This window comes from Heliconius melpomene, chromosome 7 (assembly GCF_056956725.1).
Source record: "Heliconius melpomene rosina isolate 202511_hmr_F chromosome 7, ASM5695672v1, whole genome shotgun sequence".
Classification (NCBI taxonomy): domain Eukaryota; kingdom Metazoa; phylum Arthropoda; class Insecta; order Lepidoptera; family Nymphalidae; genus Heliconius; species Heliconius melpomene.
This window is the reverse complement of record NC_140395.1, coordinates 2,360,966-2,382,659: the sequence shown is the minus strand read 5'-3', so window position 1 is coordinate 2,382,659 and position 21,694 is coordinate 2,360,966. Positions and strand designations below refer to the sequence as shown.

The window sequence follows — 21,694 nt, the reverse complement described above, 5'->3', positions numbered from 1 at the left end:
TTTATCCATTGCAAAACAAACTTACAAAGTCTATCAATTACGAGTCAATATTGTAAATATATAGATACTTATATATTTTCCATTACGCAAAACCAAGTTAATTTAGTAAAAGTGGAATCTATTCAATTTATGTAAAACGTGAGGTGTGGCGGGTCACGCCCCTATACCTACTCGTATACCTACAGGGTGTTCACTAACACGCAATGTTAATGACATTTTATTTGATTAAATTTTATAATTATCATTATTTTCTTTTGATAAATATCTATAATTGCATGGATTTACGGTAGCTAGTAGGAAATTCGATTTCTGTATTGTGTAAATATTGTAATATAAAATAGGCTGTGACCAGGGGTAGAAAATAAGTGCTTATAATTAATAATTTTGTCAGGTTCGCGCTGTATATATTGTAGCAGGGTAGGAAAGAGAAGATTCTCTGTTTCAGGCGGAAACTTTCCGTCTGAATACTAGATATTTCGCGTTGGCCAGGGGACCTTTGTCGGTTGGAACTACCCATTTAATCTTGGAAATGAAAATAATTATTATCAATTGTAATTTAAATTTTCCCAACTTCAACCAATCACTAACTATATATAGTTACTAAAGCGACATTAAGTACGTTTCTTTTCTATCTCCATTATTAATTTTAGAGTTTGAGATGATTAAATACTGAAAAAAAAAACTATAATTATCTTCCCAATAAATAACTAATAAACCCTTTTATCCCTTAGGGTGCGCCACCAGGCCCGTGGGACATGAAAGGCCACCACGCCCTCCACCAGGGCGCCCCGCAGCCCCACCCGCCGTACGTGCCGCAATACTCGTGGTACCAGGCCGATGCTAACCCTGGACTTTTGACGTGAGTATCCGACTATCCTAGTAATATTAAAAATGTTAAAGCTTGTGAGGTGTTTGTTTCACTTTAACGTAAAAAAATACTAAACGGATTTAGGTGAAACTTTACAGTAATATAGCTTATATATTAGAGTAACACAAAACCTACAGTTTATATAAAGATTTTGTGTAGTTTGGCTATAATATAACAATAAGCTTAAGAGGGGAAGCCGCGTGTATTATAGTTTCTTATGCAGAAAATAGGATAACAGTGAAATAAAACTTATGAAGATTTTATATCTTAACTTATTTAGAAATTAAAATGATGATAGGCAGTTTTTTCTATTTTTGTTTTTCACTAATTCTTATATTTTGAAAGGCAGAATAAAGTACTATAATAAGTTATTTGATGCATAATTTTGAAAATTATTAAAGCTTTGTATTATAAACTTGGAATTAATTACTTACCTATATCTAAAGCTTTAAGTTTTTAATCAGCTTCAAAAAGAAGAAAGTTACTCCTTGTCTCTACAAATAATATAACAATAATATTTTATACTCGACACATTTAAAAATGCCAGGAGCCAGTGGTTTTATTGATTTTTTTATTCGACGAAAAGGGATAGCGGTTAACTAACGTTATTTTTACTTCTAAAATATAATAGCTAAAACATTATTTACAGCGATAACGGGCTTGCACTATTCCATCGCATGGGTTTGAGAAGTCAGTTCTTGGGGAATGAGCAGAATAATTATGACAGCTGAAGATTTTTGGAAATTAACTAGAATTAATTAGAAACTAGATATTTCAATTTAGGAGCAACGGCTGAGCTCTTTGGCATATTGCCGTTTCTTTTTTGTCTTTTCTTTTAGTTTTTTTCTTTTTTCACTAATAAAATGGTTTGGCGGTTCGCCAATATATCTCAGCCGTATTGTTCCTTTATATATTAAATTTCACCGTAAAAAAATAATGGCATACACCAATAGAAAATTTAATAGAAATTATTAATGTCTTTCTATAATGAGAGGACGTAATTTATTGTTTAATTTTCATTTTTAATATTTTTTTATGGAAAGAAATATGTTAAATTACGTCTTTTCTGATTTGGCTCTAAATTATTATTAATAGAAAAATTGTTTGTCTACAGGGTCTGGCCTGCCGTGTAACGATCGACGGACAAACTGAAAAAAAATATATAATAAAAACATTCAAATTTAAATGCCTCTTAATGCAAAACAAAATGGCGTTACGCATAAAATGGCGGATTTACACAACCAACATAGGATAAGAATATTATTTAATATTAAAATCACTGTAAATTTCTAATAAAATAGGTTTAAATGTTTATAATTATTGTAAAATTTAATGTAAAATATATTTAACCGTCGGTGGCCACGACTTTGCTCTCTTTCCGTGGTGTATGCCATTAAAATTTTATCAAAATAGTGTAAGCAATTCCGATTTTGACTGATGTACATACGTAGTAACGTCAAAATGTATGGTATAGTAATTTAAACTTTTTGTATATATTTTAACAATTTTTAATGTAAATGTCACTTTCAATAAATTGTGCAATAATCTGTGGATTTCTTTTTTTTATGCTTCTTCATTATATTTTATTATTCCTCGTGTGGTCACCGGATTATTATGAACCAATTTTTTAGATTTGAATTGTCAACTGCAAGTCTAAAGGTATTATACCTAAATTAAATATTGAATGTTTTGAAATTTTGTATTAAAAAGTGTACCTTAGCTTTATTACGAAATTTCAGTATATTCGTAGTAAAAAGTGTACAAATTACACTTTACAATATAAAATATGTAATTTTAAATAACTTACAAATGTCAAATTTAAAAAATAAAGAGTTGGCAGCTTTGGACAGATAAAAAAGTGTGTTCTATATTTTTGCTTGTCTTTTAAAAAGTCATTTGACAGCCTTCAAAAATAGACCATAAGGTTTATTTTTCCATTTTTTTTTCTTTATTAATATTAATTAGTATGTGTGAAAGTTCCAAACAGCCTAAAACTGGTGCTGACTTGATTTTTTTTATTTTTTATCTTATTTAATGTATTACAAATTAATACCATTTAAAATATTAACTAAGCTTTAAAGATGTTTCTTTTATTTATTTAGAAATATAATTAAAAAACAAACGGGAGCACAAACCAATCTGTTGTGATACATAATTTTAAGTTTAAAATGACATCTTATTAATTGATTGTTTAATTTTTTTGTTAAAATAAAAAATATATATCCATTAATAAGATGTACATTTTTTTCAATTGAACTATAAAATTATATTTATGACAAATAATAAAAATGTAAAAGTTTGTTCAAAATCGTGTTCTGATGAAATAAATTTAAGCTGTTATTATTTTAATGCAAACTGAACTTATGTGTAATATACAGCTTATTTGAAGTAAAAAAATACAATCTTTTTTTTTTCTTTTTATCCAATTAAAAAAAAATAATAAATGTATGAAATTTACTTAGAAAATATGTTTTTTACTGAAAATATGCTGTAAATCTTAGAATGGGTCTTACGGGAGGTTTGTACATACGTTTTGTATTATATAGAGAATATATACATATACATATTAGCTTAGATAGTATAATTACTTTATAACTATGTAATATAAGGAAAACGGAAACAAAAAAACAGTGAATTAATTTCTTTTGTCAAATAAAAATTGAAAAAGATTTCATTTTGGGTTTTCATTTCACCTTTTTTATACAATATTCTTAAAAAATAGATTCGATTCCCAAGAGAGGTAATGGTCTCGAGTTCAGGTGGAAAGCGGAGAACATAGTGTCTTTCAACCGACCTCTTATTTTAATGAAATATTTATTATATATGTATTTATTATATATATGAAATATTTATTACAAAAAAATATCTAAAAATAAACAATATTATTAAAAAATAAACGGCATCTAGTCGTGTCATACCAAAATAGCGTTTGATCTTAAGCACAACGTTTTATGGGTTCGATTCCTACTCAAAAGAATATATCAGTTTCATATCTCTGCTCTGGAAGGACAAAATCTAAAAAGTTTGGGCAACGCTAGGGGAATGGAGTGTCTTAACACTAGTTATATAATATGCGAGATACAGCATGAAACAAAAATAATATACTTATCAACTCTATGAACTAAAATTTACAAAAGAATAATTGACAACTCACTACTAAAAGACAGATGGTATATACGAATACGTACCTATACTAAAAAAAGCCCTCTTTCAATACTTTTTGTATCAAAAACACGTTTTGTAGGACTTTATTATTTTTTAAAAGGGTTCCGTGGGCGTGGACTTCCGTTTCATTCGTATTTTAGTTTGGGGTTCAATTTTTTTGGGGACTTTTTTCTTGATGTTAAAACGTGACACTTCGCACTCAATGGGCGTTGCTTGCATATGCTATTTTTAAGATCGTTATTTTTTTATTTAAAACTTTTTTTATTTAACTCACTAGGTATTTTAATAATTTTAAATTACTATATTGCTCATTTGATATAACAATTACTTAATTGGACTTTTTAAACAAACCAACCCAGGCCAGTTGTGTTGAGTGCCGTGTTGAGTTCCTCCACTCAAGACGCAATACCCCGTGACTTCAGCGGAAAGAGGGGAGAGGAGAGTGTCTTAACACAAAAGTTCCTTCTGTCTATCATGCTGTGTGCAGGATACAGTGTAAATCTGATTAAAATAAAATAAAGCAGGTTTGATTAAGTCTCTTGAAATATTAAAAAATACGTCTTTATTGCACCAAACGTCGATTGTTGTCTTTTCCCTTTATTCGAGAACTTTCATGTTGAATGGGAGAATTGAAAATGAAAATAATTTTAATATAGCCACTCCCCCAAATGGGGATCGAATCCGTAACTGATGTAATGAGCAAAGAGTCATATTATTGTGTTAACTTATCTTTTTTACCGTACATCCTCCTTCGTGTAGCGAAGGGAATTATGCTCAGCTGGCTCAATTAGAACGCAATAATCGAAGAACTAAACTGAAATTAACTTTAAAATCATTAATTTTTAATGATAATACGTTCGAGAAACACGTGTTTTCCATATAACAGGATAGACGGAGAGATAATTTTAACATGCTATATTCCCGACTTTCCGCCCAGTTTTCGAGACATTCCATGTTGAAAGGCGAAACTCAACGCCAAGCTAAAGCCATATCTTTAGGACTAAAGCTTTAGACATATATATGAAGTGTTGTTATCGTCGTGATATCAGATTCAGAAAAAAACCAAAATAGAATTAAGGTAACTAAATTATTCTATTATCATTAGTAGTTACCTCACCCGAGCACCAAACCCTCAACCAACCAAACAAAAACACGTCCACCAACAAAACCCATGCCAACAAACATATACAAAGAACCTATGAGAGGTTACATTGTACATTTAAACCATATATTGCACTTGGATGCTGAAGCAAAAACCGAGTTATCCCTTTGTCGTTGCCGCTATATAAAAAAATGTACGTCTGGACGGTACAAATCAATAAGAGCACGTATGGCACATCGTCATTTTAATTACATATATCTCCTATAGAGAAGGAGGACTGCTATAGAATTTGCACCTGACTTCACCTGTAAAATGCGCTAATTAGGTATTATGGATGACTTGTAAGGTGTATGGGTATTCTAGTTTTTTGATGGAAGTTGAATTTTACTATTGTTTCTAGTTAATTTTAGGCAGGTGCTTGGTGTTGGTGGACGTGATGGTTTGGATTCGAATCTTATTAGAGGGTTTTTATATTTGTAACATACTCGTATATGGCACAGGAGCATAATGGTGTGACTGTAACGTGGCGGCGGTGGATTCGATACCCACTCGGGTGATTGAATTATTGTTTATTAATATTTTCATTTCTTCGCTCTGGTACCATAGCAAAATCGCGGCGTTGAGTTCCGCTACTCAATAGGCAATGCCTTGAAATATTTAAAGCAAAGTGGAGAACGCTAAGTTTTCTCTGCCTACCCCGTTAAATGAGGGATACAGCATGAACCTGACTATTAGGTATTCACCTAGTCTAGTAGACACATAAGTGGCGTTGTGTTACGTCAGCTTAGACCGCTTGGTCCTCCTACTTTGCTTCAAAATAAAAAATACCTGGACTAAAACGGAAACAGAAAAAATACTGTTACAATTTTAAATTCAATGTAAGTTTATAAGAATTTCAAAAGAATCCCTTATTCCAATTATGCCGTCATTGACATAGAAATGTCACTTAATACTAGCAGATGACATTTTAAAATTCACCTGAAGGAGTGTTTCTTTTGACATCACGCTTGATGCCTCATAAAGACACTACTAAGACCTTAAGACCATAATTGAGATATGATAAATAAAGGGAAAGTAGTGTCGAGACATTCCGTTGTGGATTTTTCAGCTATATTCAAAACAATTGCTTGTTACTTGAGGGGAATTCAATTCAATTCGATGCATGAGTATTTCATATTTTATTTTAGCGTGCCTACAATCGGTTTAAGCAAAAACCGTATTAAATACCTAATTCAAAGAATAGTTAAAATAAGGTAATAGATGAATAGATTTTCATGACAAATTTAAGATGTATAATTCCAAATTTTCCGCCCAATTTTCGTTGCAAGTTGAGTGGTGGAACTAAAAGCCGCGTGATGTCTTGTTACTAGAGCGAGGAAACGAAATAAATGTTCCCCTGAATGGGAATCAAACCCACAATCATCGCGTTAAACAACAGATCTTGCGCCGATGTGGCATGACTTCAATTAAGTAAGTGAATTGAACATGTTTATCAATCATTAATTATTATTGCTAATAGCTGGTAACAGGTTTATATTCTTCTTTATCTTTGATTTTCTTAATTTTGACACATTTTAAATGAAACTTTTGAACAGAATTGATTTATATATATTGATTTTTATGTTTAATATTTATTTATTTTTGGAAACTCGAAGTTTCTAATACTTTGAAGTAGTCACTATTTATTATATTAAACTAAAGTTTAAATAGTTTGTTATATAATTAAAACAATTTACAATTCTTTAGTATAGCAGCACTATGAATAACGAAGTTATGCCATTACAGAGTTATTTATTGCACTATTCAATAGAAACAAAAATCCATCCCAATTATAAGTTACACCAAGTCTTAATGGGAAAGGAGACTTAACTTAACTAACTAACTTAACACTAGATTCCCAGGTTCCCTCTGTGTAACGGTACCTCAGTTTGACTTGTTTTAAAAACCTCGTAGAAGGAAAGAATAAGAAGCAGATTAAATTCTTTATTTTTTTTTCAGCTTTTCACACCACAACCTTTAGCTTTCACAGTCGTAAGCTTGTGCCCATGGGCCCAGACTAGCTCAGTCGCGCATGGGCACAAGTAATTATAGTTATAAATATATCTTTAGTTACAGAATATATAGAGATTGTAAAAATATTTTTTCTAATATTGTAAGGCAAACCGCGGCGTTAGATTCCGCCTTTGAATATTGGGCGACAAGTGAGGAATAGACTGTCCCAAACTTAGGTCCCCCATTCCTATCCTGCTAAAAGTTGACATTTTCTATACCTACTAATAATGTGAGCTTAACAAAACAAAAACGATTTACAATGGTATTATATATTAAATAAATTAATCAGCTTCACACTATATACAGGGTGAGTCATATTGAACTTTCCGATTTCAATAAGGTGTGTATTAAAAACAAAGCGACATGCAGTAAAAATTATTTTATTGTTTGAAAGCACATAACATGCAGTTTTAATTTAGTTGGTTTTAAAAATGATATCCTGTAAATGTCTACCTCCATTGACCACACACTGCTGAAGCCTTTCCCGGAAGTTGTCCATTACTCGTCGAGTCATATTCAGCGGAATAGCATTGATTTCTTCCGTGATTGCAGCCTTCAGTTCATCGATGGTTCGGGGACGATGCGTGTACACGTTTTCCTTCAGGTAACCCCAGAGAAAGAAATCGCAGGGGGTTAAATCAGGTGATCTCGGCGGCCACCCAACGTCACCTCGCAAAGAAATGAGATGACCGGGAAACATTTGTCGCAGGATTTCCATTGAACGCCTGGATGTATGGGCTGTAGCACCATCTTGTTGGAACCAGATGTTATCGTTGTCATGATTCTGCGTTAATTCCTCCAATTTCGGTTTCAGAAAAGTTTCAAGCATGTCGCAATACCGAGCAGAGGTAACTGTGACGACTTGACCATCTTCTTCAAAAAATAGGGACCCCACACACCAAACTCTGCAATAGCGCACCACACTGTCACTCGAGGGCTGTGAAGTGGTCGTTCGTGTAGGTTTCGTGGGTTATTCTCAGCCCAGTATCGAAAATTCTGTTTGTTGACAGTTCCGGCGAGGTGAAAATGTGCCTCATCACTGAAGATCAAAACAGCAGTGCGGGGGATCTGCTGAATGTCGCGGCATAAATTTGTTCGTGTGTCTAAGTCTCTAACTGTTAATTCTTGCACTACCTGAATCTTGTATGGGTGAAATTTAAGGTCTCTATGCAGTATTCTGCGGACACTACTGAAAGATAATCCTAGTGAAGCGGCATGTTTCCGAACAGAACGCCGAGGGGATTGTTGAATTGAAGCCCGCACTCTATCCACGTTTTCCGCTGACGTTGACGTCCTAATTCGGCCTTGTGGTCTTGTTTTTAATGCTGATGATGTTGCTCTAAAATTTGATACCCAATTTCTGATTGTTGGTCCAGTGGGAATGGGATCACGTCGACCAATAGCAAAATGTAAACGGAACGCACGCTGTGTTGTGATCACGGAGCCGCCATTTTTAATAAACTCTTCAACTACGAACGCACGATGTTGTCCCGACCAAGCCATTGCTCACACTAAAACTGCATGTCATGGCGCGTCTAATGACACCACCCCCACCCTTCTACTCCTTCCCTTCTTCGTGCAACGTCCTTCCAAAACCGGAAAGTTCAATATGACTCACCCTGTATCACATGTAGTAAGGCAAGAAACGCATAATTTTTGAACCACTGCGTATTGAGAGGTGCACCTCAACAAGATGCATCACCAGATCACCAGAACGAGAAAAGAAAATAATTTATTTCACCAAATGGGAATCGAATCCACAACTGCTGCGTCAAGACAGCCTCTAAAATGTAATTGAACTATAATTTTCATTAATATAATGAATTATATACAAACATACAGACAAACATTTAATTTACTTTCACAATAAAAATAACAACACAAGTATATAATAATAAAACAATAAAATCTTCACGCACAACGAAATGGCAAAAAAGGCAGTTCCAGAGATAAATTGTTAGGAATTTAGACGGTTGTAGCATCTCATTTGAATACGTTATTAAGTATAGTGTACACTGTATTGTAAAATTAAAAATTCAAATAGAAATATTGCGTGTAATGTGGAACTTAACGCTGGACCTTGTCGTGCTAGAGAAGAAATATAATAATTTAAATAAGTAATCATTCGCCCGAGTGGGAACAGAACTCTAGAAAATATTTACTTGTGAACTCCATGAAAGTCTATTATACCTCAAAACAAAAAGGCACAGAACCGTATGTGCCGTCGTGGCTATCTGATTGGAAAGGCGATGGTCATGTATTCGATTCCCACTTGGTAGGAAATATTTATTTTCATATTCGCCTCCGAAAAGCAAGCGCAGCTTTAAATTCCCCGAAATGAGGCGATAAATAAGTAAAAGGAGTGTCTTAACACTAAGTTCCTCCTGCCTATTCTGCAGTATGCGTATTACAATGCGTTATACAAAAAAAAATCGAACCCGCTACATTCTGTACCAAGCCTAAACCTTAAATAACTGCAGGGATGACAAATTACTAAGGCACGGTATGCAAAGTAGTATCGTAAAACATGAAACTTTTTCTTAAGAGTTTCGTACTAAAACCGATCGGGCGAACGATTTTCAATACATATTTAACTCAGGTTTTTCTTATAGGAACGTGATGTATGTCATAATTTCTTGTGAGCTTGTAAAAATAATTACTTTTCAAGGAAATTGAATTACTCGTGTGGGTATAAAAATGTTAATGTAAAAGGATTTGATCCTGGGATTCTTTGGAGGTCAATCTACCTATCTAACATAAAAAATCTTCTGATAATGACTGATTGAAACTACGCTGATATTTGGTGAAGGCTCCATGGAGAGTATAATACTTCACAAGGACCCTATAAGACCTTACATGACCTCGAAAGGATTTCTAGAAATTTCTTTGAGGAAGAGTAAAAATGGAATTTTATAGTTTATCAGCTACTAAAATTGCAGGGCACCACTAGGAAAATTTTAATTATTACATCATGACCGTGTCTGCCTGTAAACAATGTAATTTCATTCTCAATTCTTCAATAAATAATTTCGATTTCATCGCTCATGATAGAACAAAGTGCTGCGTTAATTTCCGCCACTTGTTAATGGTTTCTGTTTTTGAGACATTAGGTGTCGCAATGTCTCAAAAAGTCGGCTTAACACTAGGTTTTATGCGATACAGCGTGTAACTAAAAGAAAGGAAAAAATATATTTTATAGAGAAGCGAGAGGAATTTTGCGAGCGAAGCGAACACTACTTGACGTTTTTTAATTTATTAGAAAGTGATTGGCGTAGGTTATAATATAAATTTAATCAGAAATTTGAAATCACATACTCGTATTACGTTCAACTAATCCTAACTACAATTCCATAGTATTACTATAAAAGAAACACTGCACTGGTAACTAAGCAGAAAGACCAGTACTAAGAATATCTCGATATGTGGTCAGGAAGTCACTTCTTATACTATCTGGAAACACCGCAGGAGTGTAACAAAATGCATAAACCGGGCATCGAACCTGTATTACGCAGGAGGTGTCCGTATTGACACTAATATATTGCAATGGTTCTGCATTTTTTTTTGTTTACGCTGTATACCGCTAATAACAGGACAGGAAGAGTTCCCCGCTCTTTGTCCAAGTTTAGTGACATTGTGTGTTGAATGGCGGAGCTTAACTCCGCGCTTTGTCTTGTCATCATAACGAATAATTAATGAATTGACCGACTATTTCTGGCAAGACAAAGCGCGGGTTTGGGTTGCGCCAGTTAACACGAAATGTCTTAACATTAGGCTCCTCATCTGCCTACCCTGCTTTATAGGAAGAAGCGTAAAAGAAAGATAAGTAAAATGTGACAAACAGAGTGTCCTACCACTACCTCTTTTCCTTTTTTTAACACAACAAAGAAACAGATGCGTTTAAAGCTCCTTCAATTCAAAATCATACAATTTTACTCTTAACGAAAATTTATAACATACTTTAGTCGTAAAATATATCTAGGTATCTCTTAGGTATCTCTCAGGTATCATCATATTTCATTGCCCGCACTAGCTTTACAAGTACTACTGAGTGATCGATGGCGCAGTGGTTAATTTTAGGGCGCAACAGCTAAGATGAAATTTATTGTCACGTAAATATCAAGTTCGGTTCTCCGTTTTGTTATGGCGAAATTTGGAGAAGGCATTTTTGAAAGATCTTTTTTTTATCTTCAAGTTTTATGGGAAACAGAGGCAAACTGGGAACCTAGTGTTAAAGACATTCCTTTCTCATCAATACACTACGTTCCCCACTTTTCCAAGAATTCTGGAAGCACTGGATTGGTAGAACTCAACACCACTGCGTTATCAGAGCGAAAAAAAATTAAATATTAAATATTTCATTTCCTCGAACAGGCATCGAACCCAACCACCCACTAATTAAAACTACAATAAATAAATATTATCTAATGTACCACATCCAAACCAACCTTGCTTCACCCGTCCACCGAAAGCACGCTTTGATACCGCCGCCCGGGAACCTCCTATACATCACTTGGTTTTTTAAACGAAAACAATTCTTTCTTACTGTCCAGAGGAAACGGCGCGCTATTCCAGAGATCCTCGGCCAAATATAAAAACCATCGAAACGACCCTACCGCAACAATTCTAGATATTTGGCCAGTGCTTTTTTAAAGTCCAAAAATGTCGGCAGATTGTATGGAAAGTTCTTCTTGAAATATATTTGTGTGTGTGTATGTATGGCGGTTCGCGCTTGGCTGGTAGTTTTTTTTGGGATTGGCGATTGCATTTTTGTATGGCAGCTGCCAAGTTCCTTGGAGGAAATGTCTAAGTTAAAGTATTGATTGGCTTGATAACTAAAATTTGGTGGTTTCATACATTTAGATAATAGGGTACCAGGTTCTTTTCTATTTGATTCTTTAATTATGGTTTAATTTGTTATTAGATTTATTGTGCTGGTTTTTACTTTTATTCACATAGGAGGGTAGGGAGAGTGAACCTAGTGTTAAGATATTCCGTTCATCGCGGACTGTCTGATTATTGAAACGTTACGTAACAGTAGCGTAACTCAACTCTGCATCTTGTCTAACCAGATTGCAATAAAGAGATGAATTATTATAATTAAAACAAAGCGCAGTGTTAAGTTCCGCCGCATCAAAAGCAATGTCTCGAATTGCTGGTGTATTAGTAGCACTAGGCGTCAAGGTTACCTCTGTCTATCCTGCTAAGTGCGGGATGCAGCGTGAAGCTATAAAAAAAATTAAACAAATTATTTAAAGCCGACGTCTGCCTAAAGTGATACGAGACGAACGACGTCTGCCTAAAGTGACACGAGAATTGAACCTATAACTCTCATAATAAGTATTAGCTAATTACATCCCCTTATAATATATTAAATTTCAACATTTAAAGCCAAAACGCTGTAGTTTATTTATTATTTTTTAATACAAGTCGCGTGGCAATACCCCGCTGATTCGAACTGGCTACCCCCTCGGCAAATCTGATAATTAACTAATAGGGCAATAGTGTTATTGTATTGACTAATTTTAATTTAGAACTCAGTATGACGTGTTGTTATTGGGAGGGTCGCCGGTTCAAATTAACAGTTTTTTTTATTAAATTATGATAAAATATCATTTTTATTAAAGCCCGTCGTGGCGCGGCGGCACAAGGGCGACGCTTATGGGTTCGATCCCCACTCAAGAAAGTGAAATATTTATTTACTTTTAAATTTCCATGAACGGAGTGCCTTAACACTAGGTTCCCTCTACCTATCCTATACGCTACGCTTATTTATTACGCTATATTCCACATCTACTATGGAAGGTAGAGGGTACCTAGCATTAAGATACGAAATGAAATAAAAATAACTCATTCCCTCGAACGAGAATCGAACTCACTACCGCCACATTACAGTCACATACTGTACCTCTACGTCTATGTAACTATTCATACAATATTTAACACCAATCAAACATTAACAACCCTCTCTGAGTGCTACAAAATCATTGAAAGGTGTTGTTTTTAATTCACAATAATAAATTTAAAACGAACTTCTCCCCACGATCAGAATCAAAATGAACAATATAGCAAGAAGGTATAATTTACTTCTCAGATTTTGGCGCGTGTCGTTATATTTAATGATATAGTATAGAATTACATGTATTTTAGCCTATATATATATGTATGTAGAAATGTATGGATTTTTTTGTAAAGAATAGCGTTTGACTGTAAGCAAGCGTTGTCAGTTCGATTCTCTATAGTGGTAGTTTTATTTACTTGCTTTGGTAAGAATAATAATGGCGTTGAGTTCCGCCACTCTACACGCAATGAACTCGAATGGCGAAAAATAGAGAATGAAGTATTTAGCAAATAATTTTACTAATAACTATTTTATTTCATAGTTTACATTTAATATCGTCGCTAAATTTATTTAAGCAAGTCAAGTATATTAACGTTAACAATAACTTCCTTCATACTAAAGCGTTCCCGCTACCCCGATAGGGATAAAGCGGAATAGAGAACGCAGCACCAAACGCAATGACCTCTGTATACCTCTTTCGCCTCGTCCACTGCCATCAACCTCTTCATATATGCCCTCTGAGGGGTTCTCAAGCTTGCCACGTAACATTACTCCAGTACCATTGACACTGTGTTTTCGAAGGTCAACCAAGGTCTTTCTCTACATCTCGTACAGCTTTTCCCTTAAGAATAACGTTCTAAAAATATATTGATCGAGAACTACCTAATTAAGAATACCTACCTACTATAGAGTAAATCGAATACTCCAAAGAAGTAATTAGTTTAAACTAAATTTTATTTTTTAATATATATTTTTAATTAAAATCGCGATTATAACCAAAATCTAACAACTATTCAACAGTTCAACTACACATTAGAAAAAAAAATTGCAAACACGCAGTACAACATTCTATAGAAATAACGTATAATGGTAAATGTACACCGTGCTTCCTAGTTTGGTGGGCGTTACCCACTCCGGAGCTTTTATTAAGCCGCTTTTGATAAAAATCTTCTATACGAGTGTCGAGGACAATGAGTTAATCTGGTTTTAATAGCGACTAGCTTTCACATTCGGCTTTACCTGCGTGGTTGAATAAAATTACTGTAAATTGTGTATAACGCGACAATGCTGGGATTCGATTCCTACTCGACAAACTGAAATATTTATTATTCCATCTGGTAAAGAGTAAACTTCTTCTGCAACTCATTACGCAATGTCTTAATGGGAACAGAGTGTCTTAACATTAGGTTCCCAGGTTCCCACTACCTACCGAACGATGCGAACAGCGTCAAACTAAAAAAATATATCTAATTATAATTAACTTTTCGAGTCATTTAGATAGCGACACTATTCTAAACCTCAACTAACCCCCACTTTATTAAAGCAAAAATAATATATAGAAAATATTTTTTATATCACCTCTCACCTTACTTCCGCAATAAAAGGGAAAAGGCGTGGTCCTTTAAAAAACTTAAAAAAGCATAAAAGGACCCTTACAATGGGTTCCTGAGATCACGTTACTGTAGAATGCAAAATACTTATACTACGTTTCAAAACATAATACTGTTATGTTAGAATAGTATTACATATAACTAGGGTTTGGCTCGCGGCTTCGTCTGCTTGGATTGTTCTAATATAACATGAATGTATCGATTATCAAAAATGCATTTTATATTATGTTACATTCGAGAATGTGATTTTTTACTACCTTTCGCCCTTTTTAAGACATTGTTTGTTGAGTTGTGGAACTTAACGCTGCGCTTTGTCTCGTTACCAGCTAAGCAACAATTTGCAAAGCTTGTTATTAGAAAACGTCACCCAAAATGAGCTTGCTTAACGCATCTCTCTATTTAAAATTGAAAATATTTTCATAAATATATTTAATAAATATTCGTATAGTTTAAGCGGGCGTAGCCGCGTTCGGGTCCACTAGTTTCTATATAAAAACTATTTCGTAATCGTTGTCTAGTCTTAGATTTTATAAATCAATTGACTATCATTTTAATGTTTATATGGCGCGGCGTTTATATATATATATATATTTAGTTGTACTTGTCAACGTCTTAAGCCTCGATTTCAGGAAAGAACGTGAAGGAGTCTAGATTCTCGCGACCCACCCTTCTATATGTAGGATATAACGCGAAACTAATAATAATAAAAAATATATGATTTCAAAGTAAAATGTATTAATCTGGTTTTTATGATGTTCCCTTAATGTCATAACACCTTTTCTCAGTGTGATACCTTGTAATGATGCGTTTTAACAAAGCCGATGAAAAGAACATCAATATGGTCCAAAATTAAAGATACAGCGGTTTTAGATTCGTTTTAATATTGTAAATAAGTCGGATATTGGTGGTAGTCTACACAAAACTGGTGTCAAGACAAACGCGTGGCGTTGAGTTCCGCTACTTAACTTAAATTTTGTGAAAGTTAAGGGACGAATACTAATTTGAAATATTTTTGATTCGTGCCAATTAAACAATGTTCTCGATTTTATGCATTTTGATGTTTTTTCTCAAATGTCACAGGCGAAGTTCCTGTGATGAATAGTGTTCAGACACTCCGCAACTCCAAGTCGTCCTCATCACAAAGAAAGTAACGAATTGCAACTAGTTTATCATAACAAAACTAAGCGCTACTGTGTAGTACTTTCAAAATTTCATTTATATAAAAATATCTAATAACTGGAAAGTGGAGAGTTTCACCACTCTTCTTTCTCCCACAATCGCTTACATCTATAACTTACGGCACCCCAATAAGCCACTGTTCACACGTTGTTTAATGCGGACGACGGGCGCCCCGCTGTCTCTCTTTGTGACCTCTGCCTAATCGCTATACAGATTTTTTGCAAGTGCCCCCTTTGTCTGCTGCAGCGGGTTCAGTATAAAATGGTATTTTATAAATAAACTTTCTTAAAACGAATTTTGTGATGCATCTTGAAAATATATAGTAAACTAACTAGAGTTCCGCCTCTAAGCACGCAATGCCTTCAGAATTCGACAGTATTCGAATGGAACGGAAGTATCATAAGGGAAAGACAGTATCTTGAAAGTAGGTTCCCAAGTTTCCTCTGTCTACCCTGCTAGATTTGAGGTGGTGGTGTAATTTTTTTAAATTGGTGACCGCAAAATAGATTTAAGCAATCCGATTTTGTTTTAATGGCAATTTAATGAATAAACGCCATAGACACTTGTTTATAATTACAACGTTTTCCCTTGTATTCACACTAAAAATTGTCTGGTATAACTAGCCTTAAGAAGTTAAGAAGAATAGAAACATTCGTTCTTACATATAAAGGTTTCTATGCTAATCACTTGTCCAGCAAGTCAAACTTGTTTAAGCTGTATCCAGCATACAGCGTGTTAGGCAGAGGGCACCTAGAGCTAAGACATATGAGAAATGACAATTTAGAAACATTGCTTGTTAAATGGTGAAACTCAACACCGCACTTTGTCCTGTTGTCAAAACAAAGACATGAAAATAATTAATACCATCGAGTTCTAATCAAACCCATAATCTTCGCGCTTACACCCTGTCTTTCTGAGCCACATCGGCCTCTACATATAAGAGTACCACTATAATATAAGGAAAAACTAATAATATTCCATACAAAACGTCATATTAACAAAATTTCCACCTCCAAGGACCCCCAACGCACACAAAAAAGCCGGTGCTTCTGTGCACCGCGGCCGCCGCTAATACTCTCTTGATGGATATTCATATAAATGTGTTTTTTGTGACGTTTCGCCTTTAGACACGGAGAGATCGCAGGTTTGATCCACTTTTGCTTTGAAGATGTGATTTTAGGGGATTTTATTTTATGTTGGTTTTTTTTGGGAACCTAGTTTTAGGACACTTCGTTGCCATAAAGACACTTCTGTTCCTTATAAAGAGTGATGTCGCTAATGTCTACCTTAATTAAAGATATTGTTTGTAAAGTGACGGAACTTGACGCCGTGCTTTGGAAACGGGAACATGAGGAAACCAAGTAATTTTTTCGAACTCCATCCACAACCATGGCTTACGAAGTCAGATGCTGCCCGACTGCGCTTCTAGATTTAGGCACCTTGGCCACCCAACTAATATTATTATGATAATTGTTAAAAATACAAATAATTTAAAAAATAAATTACCCTAACATATATTTCCCTTTTTTGGTCCTTGGCTACTCGTATCTGAAAAACAAGTAACTGACTACAGAATATTCCAATTCGAACTAGCAGTTCCTGCGATTAGAGCGTACAATCAAACTAAATCCTCGTCTTTATAATATTAGTCAAAGTGGAACACATCAATAAGCATTACTTTTTATCAAATCTCAATACGAGCGTGGCAACAAAACAATACCATGGCCAATGTTTCTAAGGATATGTTCGGATTAAAGGTTTTTAGATTCAATTCCGATTCCGGATATTAATCATTATCTTAATTTGTTATGAGGATCATTGTACAACTTTGAAAATGGGGAGTTCGATTGTTAAGTGACGGAGCTTAACGCCGCATACTTTTAAGTATTAGTATATGAATATTTATTGAGATACAACATGTATCATCTTGTCAGAAAATCAGCTTCACGATTTTCCGTCTACAGTTATAGAGGAACCTGGTGTGTTGCCCAAGCAATGCCGAGTTTTTGAGATAAGTATTTTATGTTGAGTGGCGGAACTGATAGCTGCACTTGGTCTACCAGAGAAGAGAATGATAAATAAATGATATTAGATAAATTATTCCACAACCGCCGCGTTTAAAACAGCCAGACTGTCTACACTGATAAGAAAGACTTGTAAAAAAATAGTTAAATTAAAATTAAGCTCCGTATGTACTTTTTAGTTTTCTTGAGGTATAGAAAACTAAAAAGTACATACTCAAATAATAGTTATAAATAAAACTAAATATTATTCATACTTAGTTTTTTTGATCTATACAATAAAAATATCCACTCGTATAAAAAAACCCGGATGGCCTTTGATACTGTTTACAAAATATCTTCATACAATGTTCGGTAGGCTTTTGAATTTGTCGATTCACACTATGTGATATTTAAATTAAAACTATTTCTATGTATTTATTATTCTCTGTAATCCTAAAGTTAGTAGAAACGAAAATAATATTTTTGAAAAAGTATTTAATTATGTATGTACAATATTTGTATTTAATAAAAGCTCTACAGAGATACACCCTTAACTAGTAGATGGAGGGAAACTACAGTTAAGATACGTATCGATTTCCACTTATTTTTTTAAGCTTTATGAGTGGTGAAACTTAACACCGCGCTTTTACTTGCTACTAAAGCGTAGAAATAAAAATACAGTTAACAATTCATTCCACCGAGTCAGAATTGAACCCACAACGGTCGCTTTTACGGCCAGACATTGTATTATTGCGCCTAGTGTAATATTTATATATCTATAACATGCGTGTTTTCTCTATTATAATTAAATGAGCATGTCGTTTAATTTTGCTACCCAGCGTATAAACTCTAAATTGTCTTTTTTGTATATTTTAAACAGAATAATACATAACAATAAAGCAATAAGATGTATTTCTTTACCTACCCTCCAAACTGCGGGATATATTTTTTTTAAATTAACAGAATAATAGTAAAATAAGCACATAGTGTGTAACACAGGTAGCAAACAAAGAGAGCAATGCTCACTCGAGCGACGTAAGTCTATTGTTGCTTAATACTGGGTTATGGCGAAAAATCAGCGGGAGCCGGAGTGGCGGGTAGAAAAACGTATAACCTACTTCAAAAAAGGGAAGTTAATAGGTTCTATCTAACTAAAATATGCTATAATACACTAACTAGTTGTGGGTACAATTTCTACTCGACACTTGACAAGGTTCCCAGGTTTCTTATGCCTACTCTGGTATTTGCGAGATACAATGTAAAGCTACAAAAAAAGGATTTGAAACTGGCTCATCAACTATCACAGAGTCAAAAAAAAAACATATTTTCATACATCAAAATGAAGGATACAGTGTGAAACTAGAGGTAGGTAGATAGAAGGAACCTATTTTTTACACTCTTCCAACTCTCCGCCATATTTTCGAGATATTATGTGTTGAGTGGTGGAACAACGATGACATCGACGTCGCGCTTGTTTTGTTACCAGAGCTATCCCGTTCAGAGGAATAAGTAAAAATACTTATACCTCAAATTCACAACCATGGCGTTTACAGACACCAGCCCATTGCCCCATAATGACTCATTTCATCACATATATTTGATGATGGCATGTTCACCATACATTTTTATACTGCAAAAAAATAATAAAATTTACATTAATTTCAAAGGATTTTCCATCAAAACTGTACAACACAAAATGTTATGAGCAGATTATGACGGATTTTGATGGAATAAATAAAATGATGTGGACATACCCATTGTTGGGTGCAATTAGACAACCCTTGTATAACGGCTCACTGCTTACCTACAATGTGTATAAACTAGCAATATGGTTTGTGTATGGTAAATCCATAATAATATACTATTATTATACATATGGTATACATGTTCGGTTCCCGGATGAGATAAATTAAAATTCAAATCATTCTTGCTACATAGATTTGGTTTAGTTTTGACGCGTTATACCTAAAGACATAGCCAGAGATGACTAATCTCTGTAGGTATACCTCTTTAGCCTCGTCCAATGTCGATTACCCGCATATATCTGCATGCATGTATGCAAACCGTGGGATTCTCTGCCTTTCAAATGATCTTCTTTCATTATCATCAATACTTTTCTCAAATTTCACCCTCTCCCTCTGCCTCTCTTATCATCCACTCTTGCTTCACAATTTTGCCAGTCTATAATATTGTTTTATTTGAAAAATCTAAGCATTTAGATATAATAAAATAATAAGAAAATACAATAAATATTTATATAATTTCTAAATAGTTTCTCTCTTCAAATTCACATTGTATTCCACTATATCTAGTCAGGCAGAGAGAACCTTGTATTAATACATTCTGTTTTCCGCTTAACACTCGAAACTGAGCAGCGGAAATAAGTGAAAACTATAGGTACCTAATGGCGCAGTAGAACCGCATCTCAAACTGTAAAAGCAACAGTAGCAGATTCGACAGGTACCTACTGAATCGGAGAATCAATTTATTTCAATCAATTTATTCAGTTTTTTGAAATAAATAAATATTATTATTTTGAAATAAAAATAAAAATTTATTCTTTCTGGTTCCGGCACAATGGCAAAGTGCGGCGTTGAGTTACCCACTCCTACTTTCTTTATTAAGTGTAAATAGAAATAAATATCTCCAATTTCAACGATCACCACCCACTTACAAACCCATATACGAGTAGTGTTGCTTTACCAACATTTGACCACTAAGCCACTCGAAACTATAACAGCCACTAAACACAAAAAGATATAACTTTAATACAAATCACAGATGCATGAGATCTATGGGCCTCTCGAGTTGAGGGTACTTCGGAATCGAACCCTAAACCTATCTTATTCTAATAGGCTTAAAGTCTATAATTCCTAAATCTGTATAATACAAGTTTTAGTTCTAAACAACGTAAATTAACTTAAAATCGACTTTCTGTAACTAATATTAAAGTTGAAATTTGAATATTTTCTATATTTTCCAACTGTGACGTGTAGGGCTTTCAGTAACTTCAAGTACACTTACAAACTGTTAATAAATGAAGCGATACTTGGTGGTAGTGAGTTCGAGTGCGGAATAAAAGGAAAGATTTTTATCGTATTTGATTGATCTATTTAATATATTAAAACGTTAAACAAGACATATAATCCTGATTTTATTATAATTAATAAGAATTGTAAGGTATTGAAGATTGAGGATATAATGGCAAAGTGGAACAGATCTGACTGTAAACATAATATAGGTTTGATTCCCGATTGTGCTCATGAGAATTATTGTTATATTTTACATTTAACTTACTTTAATTTACGTGGAAAGGAAATCAACAATAATCTTATTTAGTCTTAAATTATAACACAAATTTCAAATAAGAAAATATTTATATTCCTATTTATATTTTCTTATTTGAAATTTGTAAAAAACAGCTTCACTCTTCTACTGCATAGTGAGGTAGGCAGGGGGAACGTAATTTTAAGACACTCTATTCTCCGTTCTCTGCGCAATTTGAAGGAAAAGAAATCAATCATGGAAACATAAGATATAGATTTTAATTGAATACTGGTCATTGAACCCATGAACGAATTATTTTCATTTTTTTGCTCTGATGGCAAGACACGAGTCACCACGAAAGGTATCGAAAAATACGCGGAAAGTGGAGAACGGAATGTTCTAACATTAGATAGTATCTTGATACACTTCATTTTAGAATACAGGGTAAAAAAAGGTTGGCGACAAACAATTTCTGTAGGTATTTGTGGTTGTACTAGAATGAGATATTGAATTGACAGATATTACTGACTTTATTACTTACTTTTTTATTTGGGCATAGTCTTTTATAATATAAATATTTGGACACAAATATTGACGTAAAATATGAAC

General features: G+C 33.9%; 1 protein-coding gene across 4 annotated transcripts in view; it reads left to right on the top strand.

Moving 5' to 3' along the window:
- The window catches only part of LOC146537298 (homeotic protein distal-less-like), a 94,767-nt gene extending 91,225 nt beyond the window's left edge, over positions 1-3,542 (top strand). For 2 of the 4 annotated variants that reach the window (XM_085187667.1, XM_085187666.1), the window contains exons 7-8: positions 732-859; positions 1,983-3,542. In XM_085187667.1, coding sequence (XP_085043793.1) covers positions 732-859; positions 1,983-2,001 — 147 coding nt within the window. In that variant the 3' untranslated portion in view covers positions 2,002-3,542. Of the gene's footprint in view, positions 1-731; positions 860-1,517 lie in introns of all 4 variants that reach the window. The other 2 variants (XM_085187665.1, XM_085187664.1) reach the window with 1 other exon arrangement.
- Positions 3,543-21,694: the final 18,152 nt, after the last annotated feature.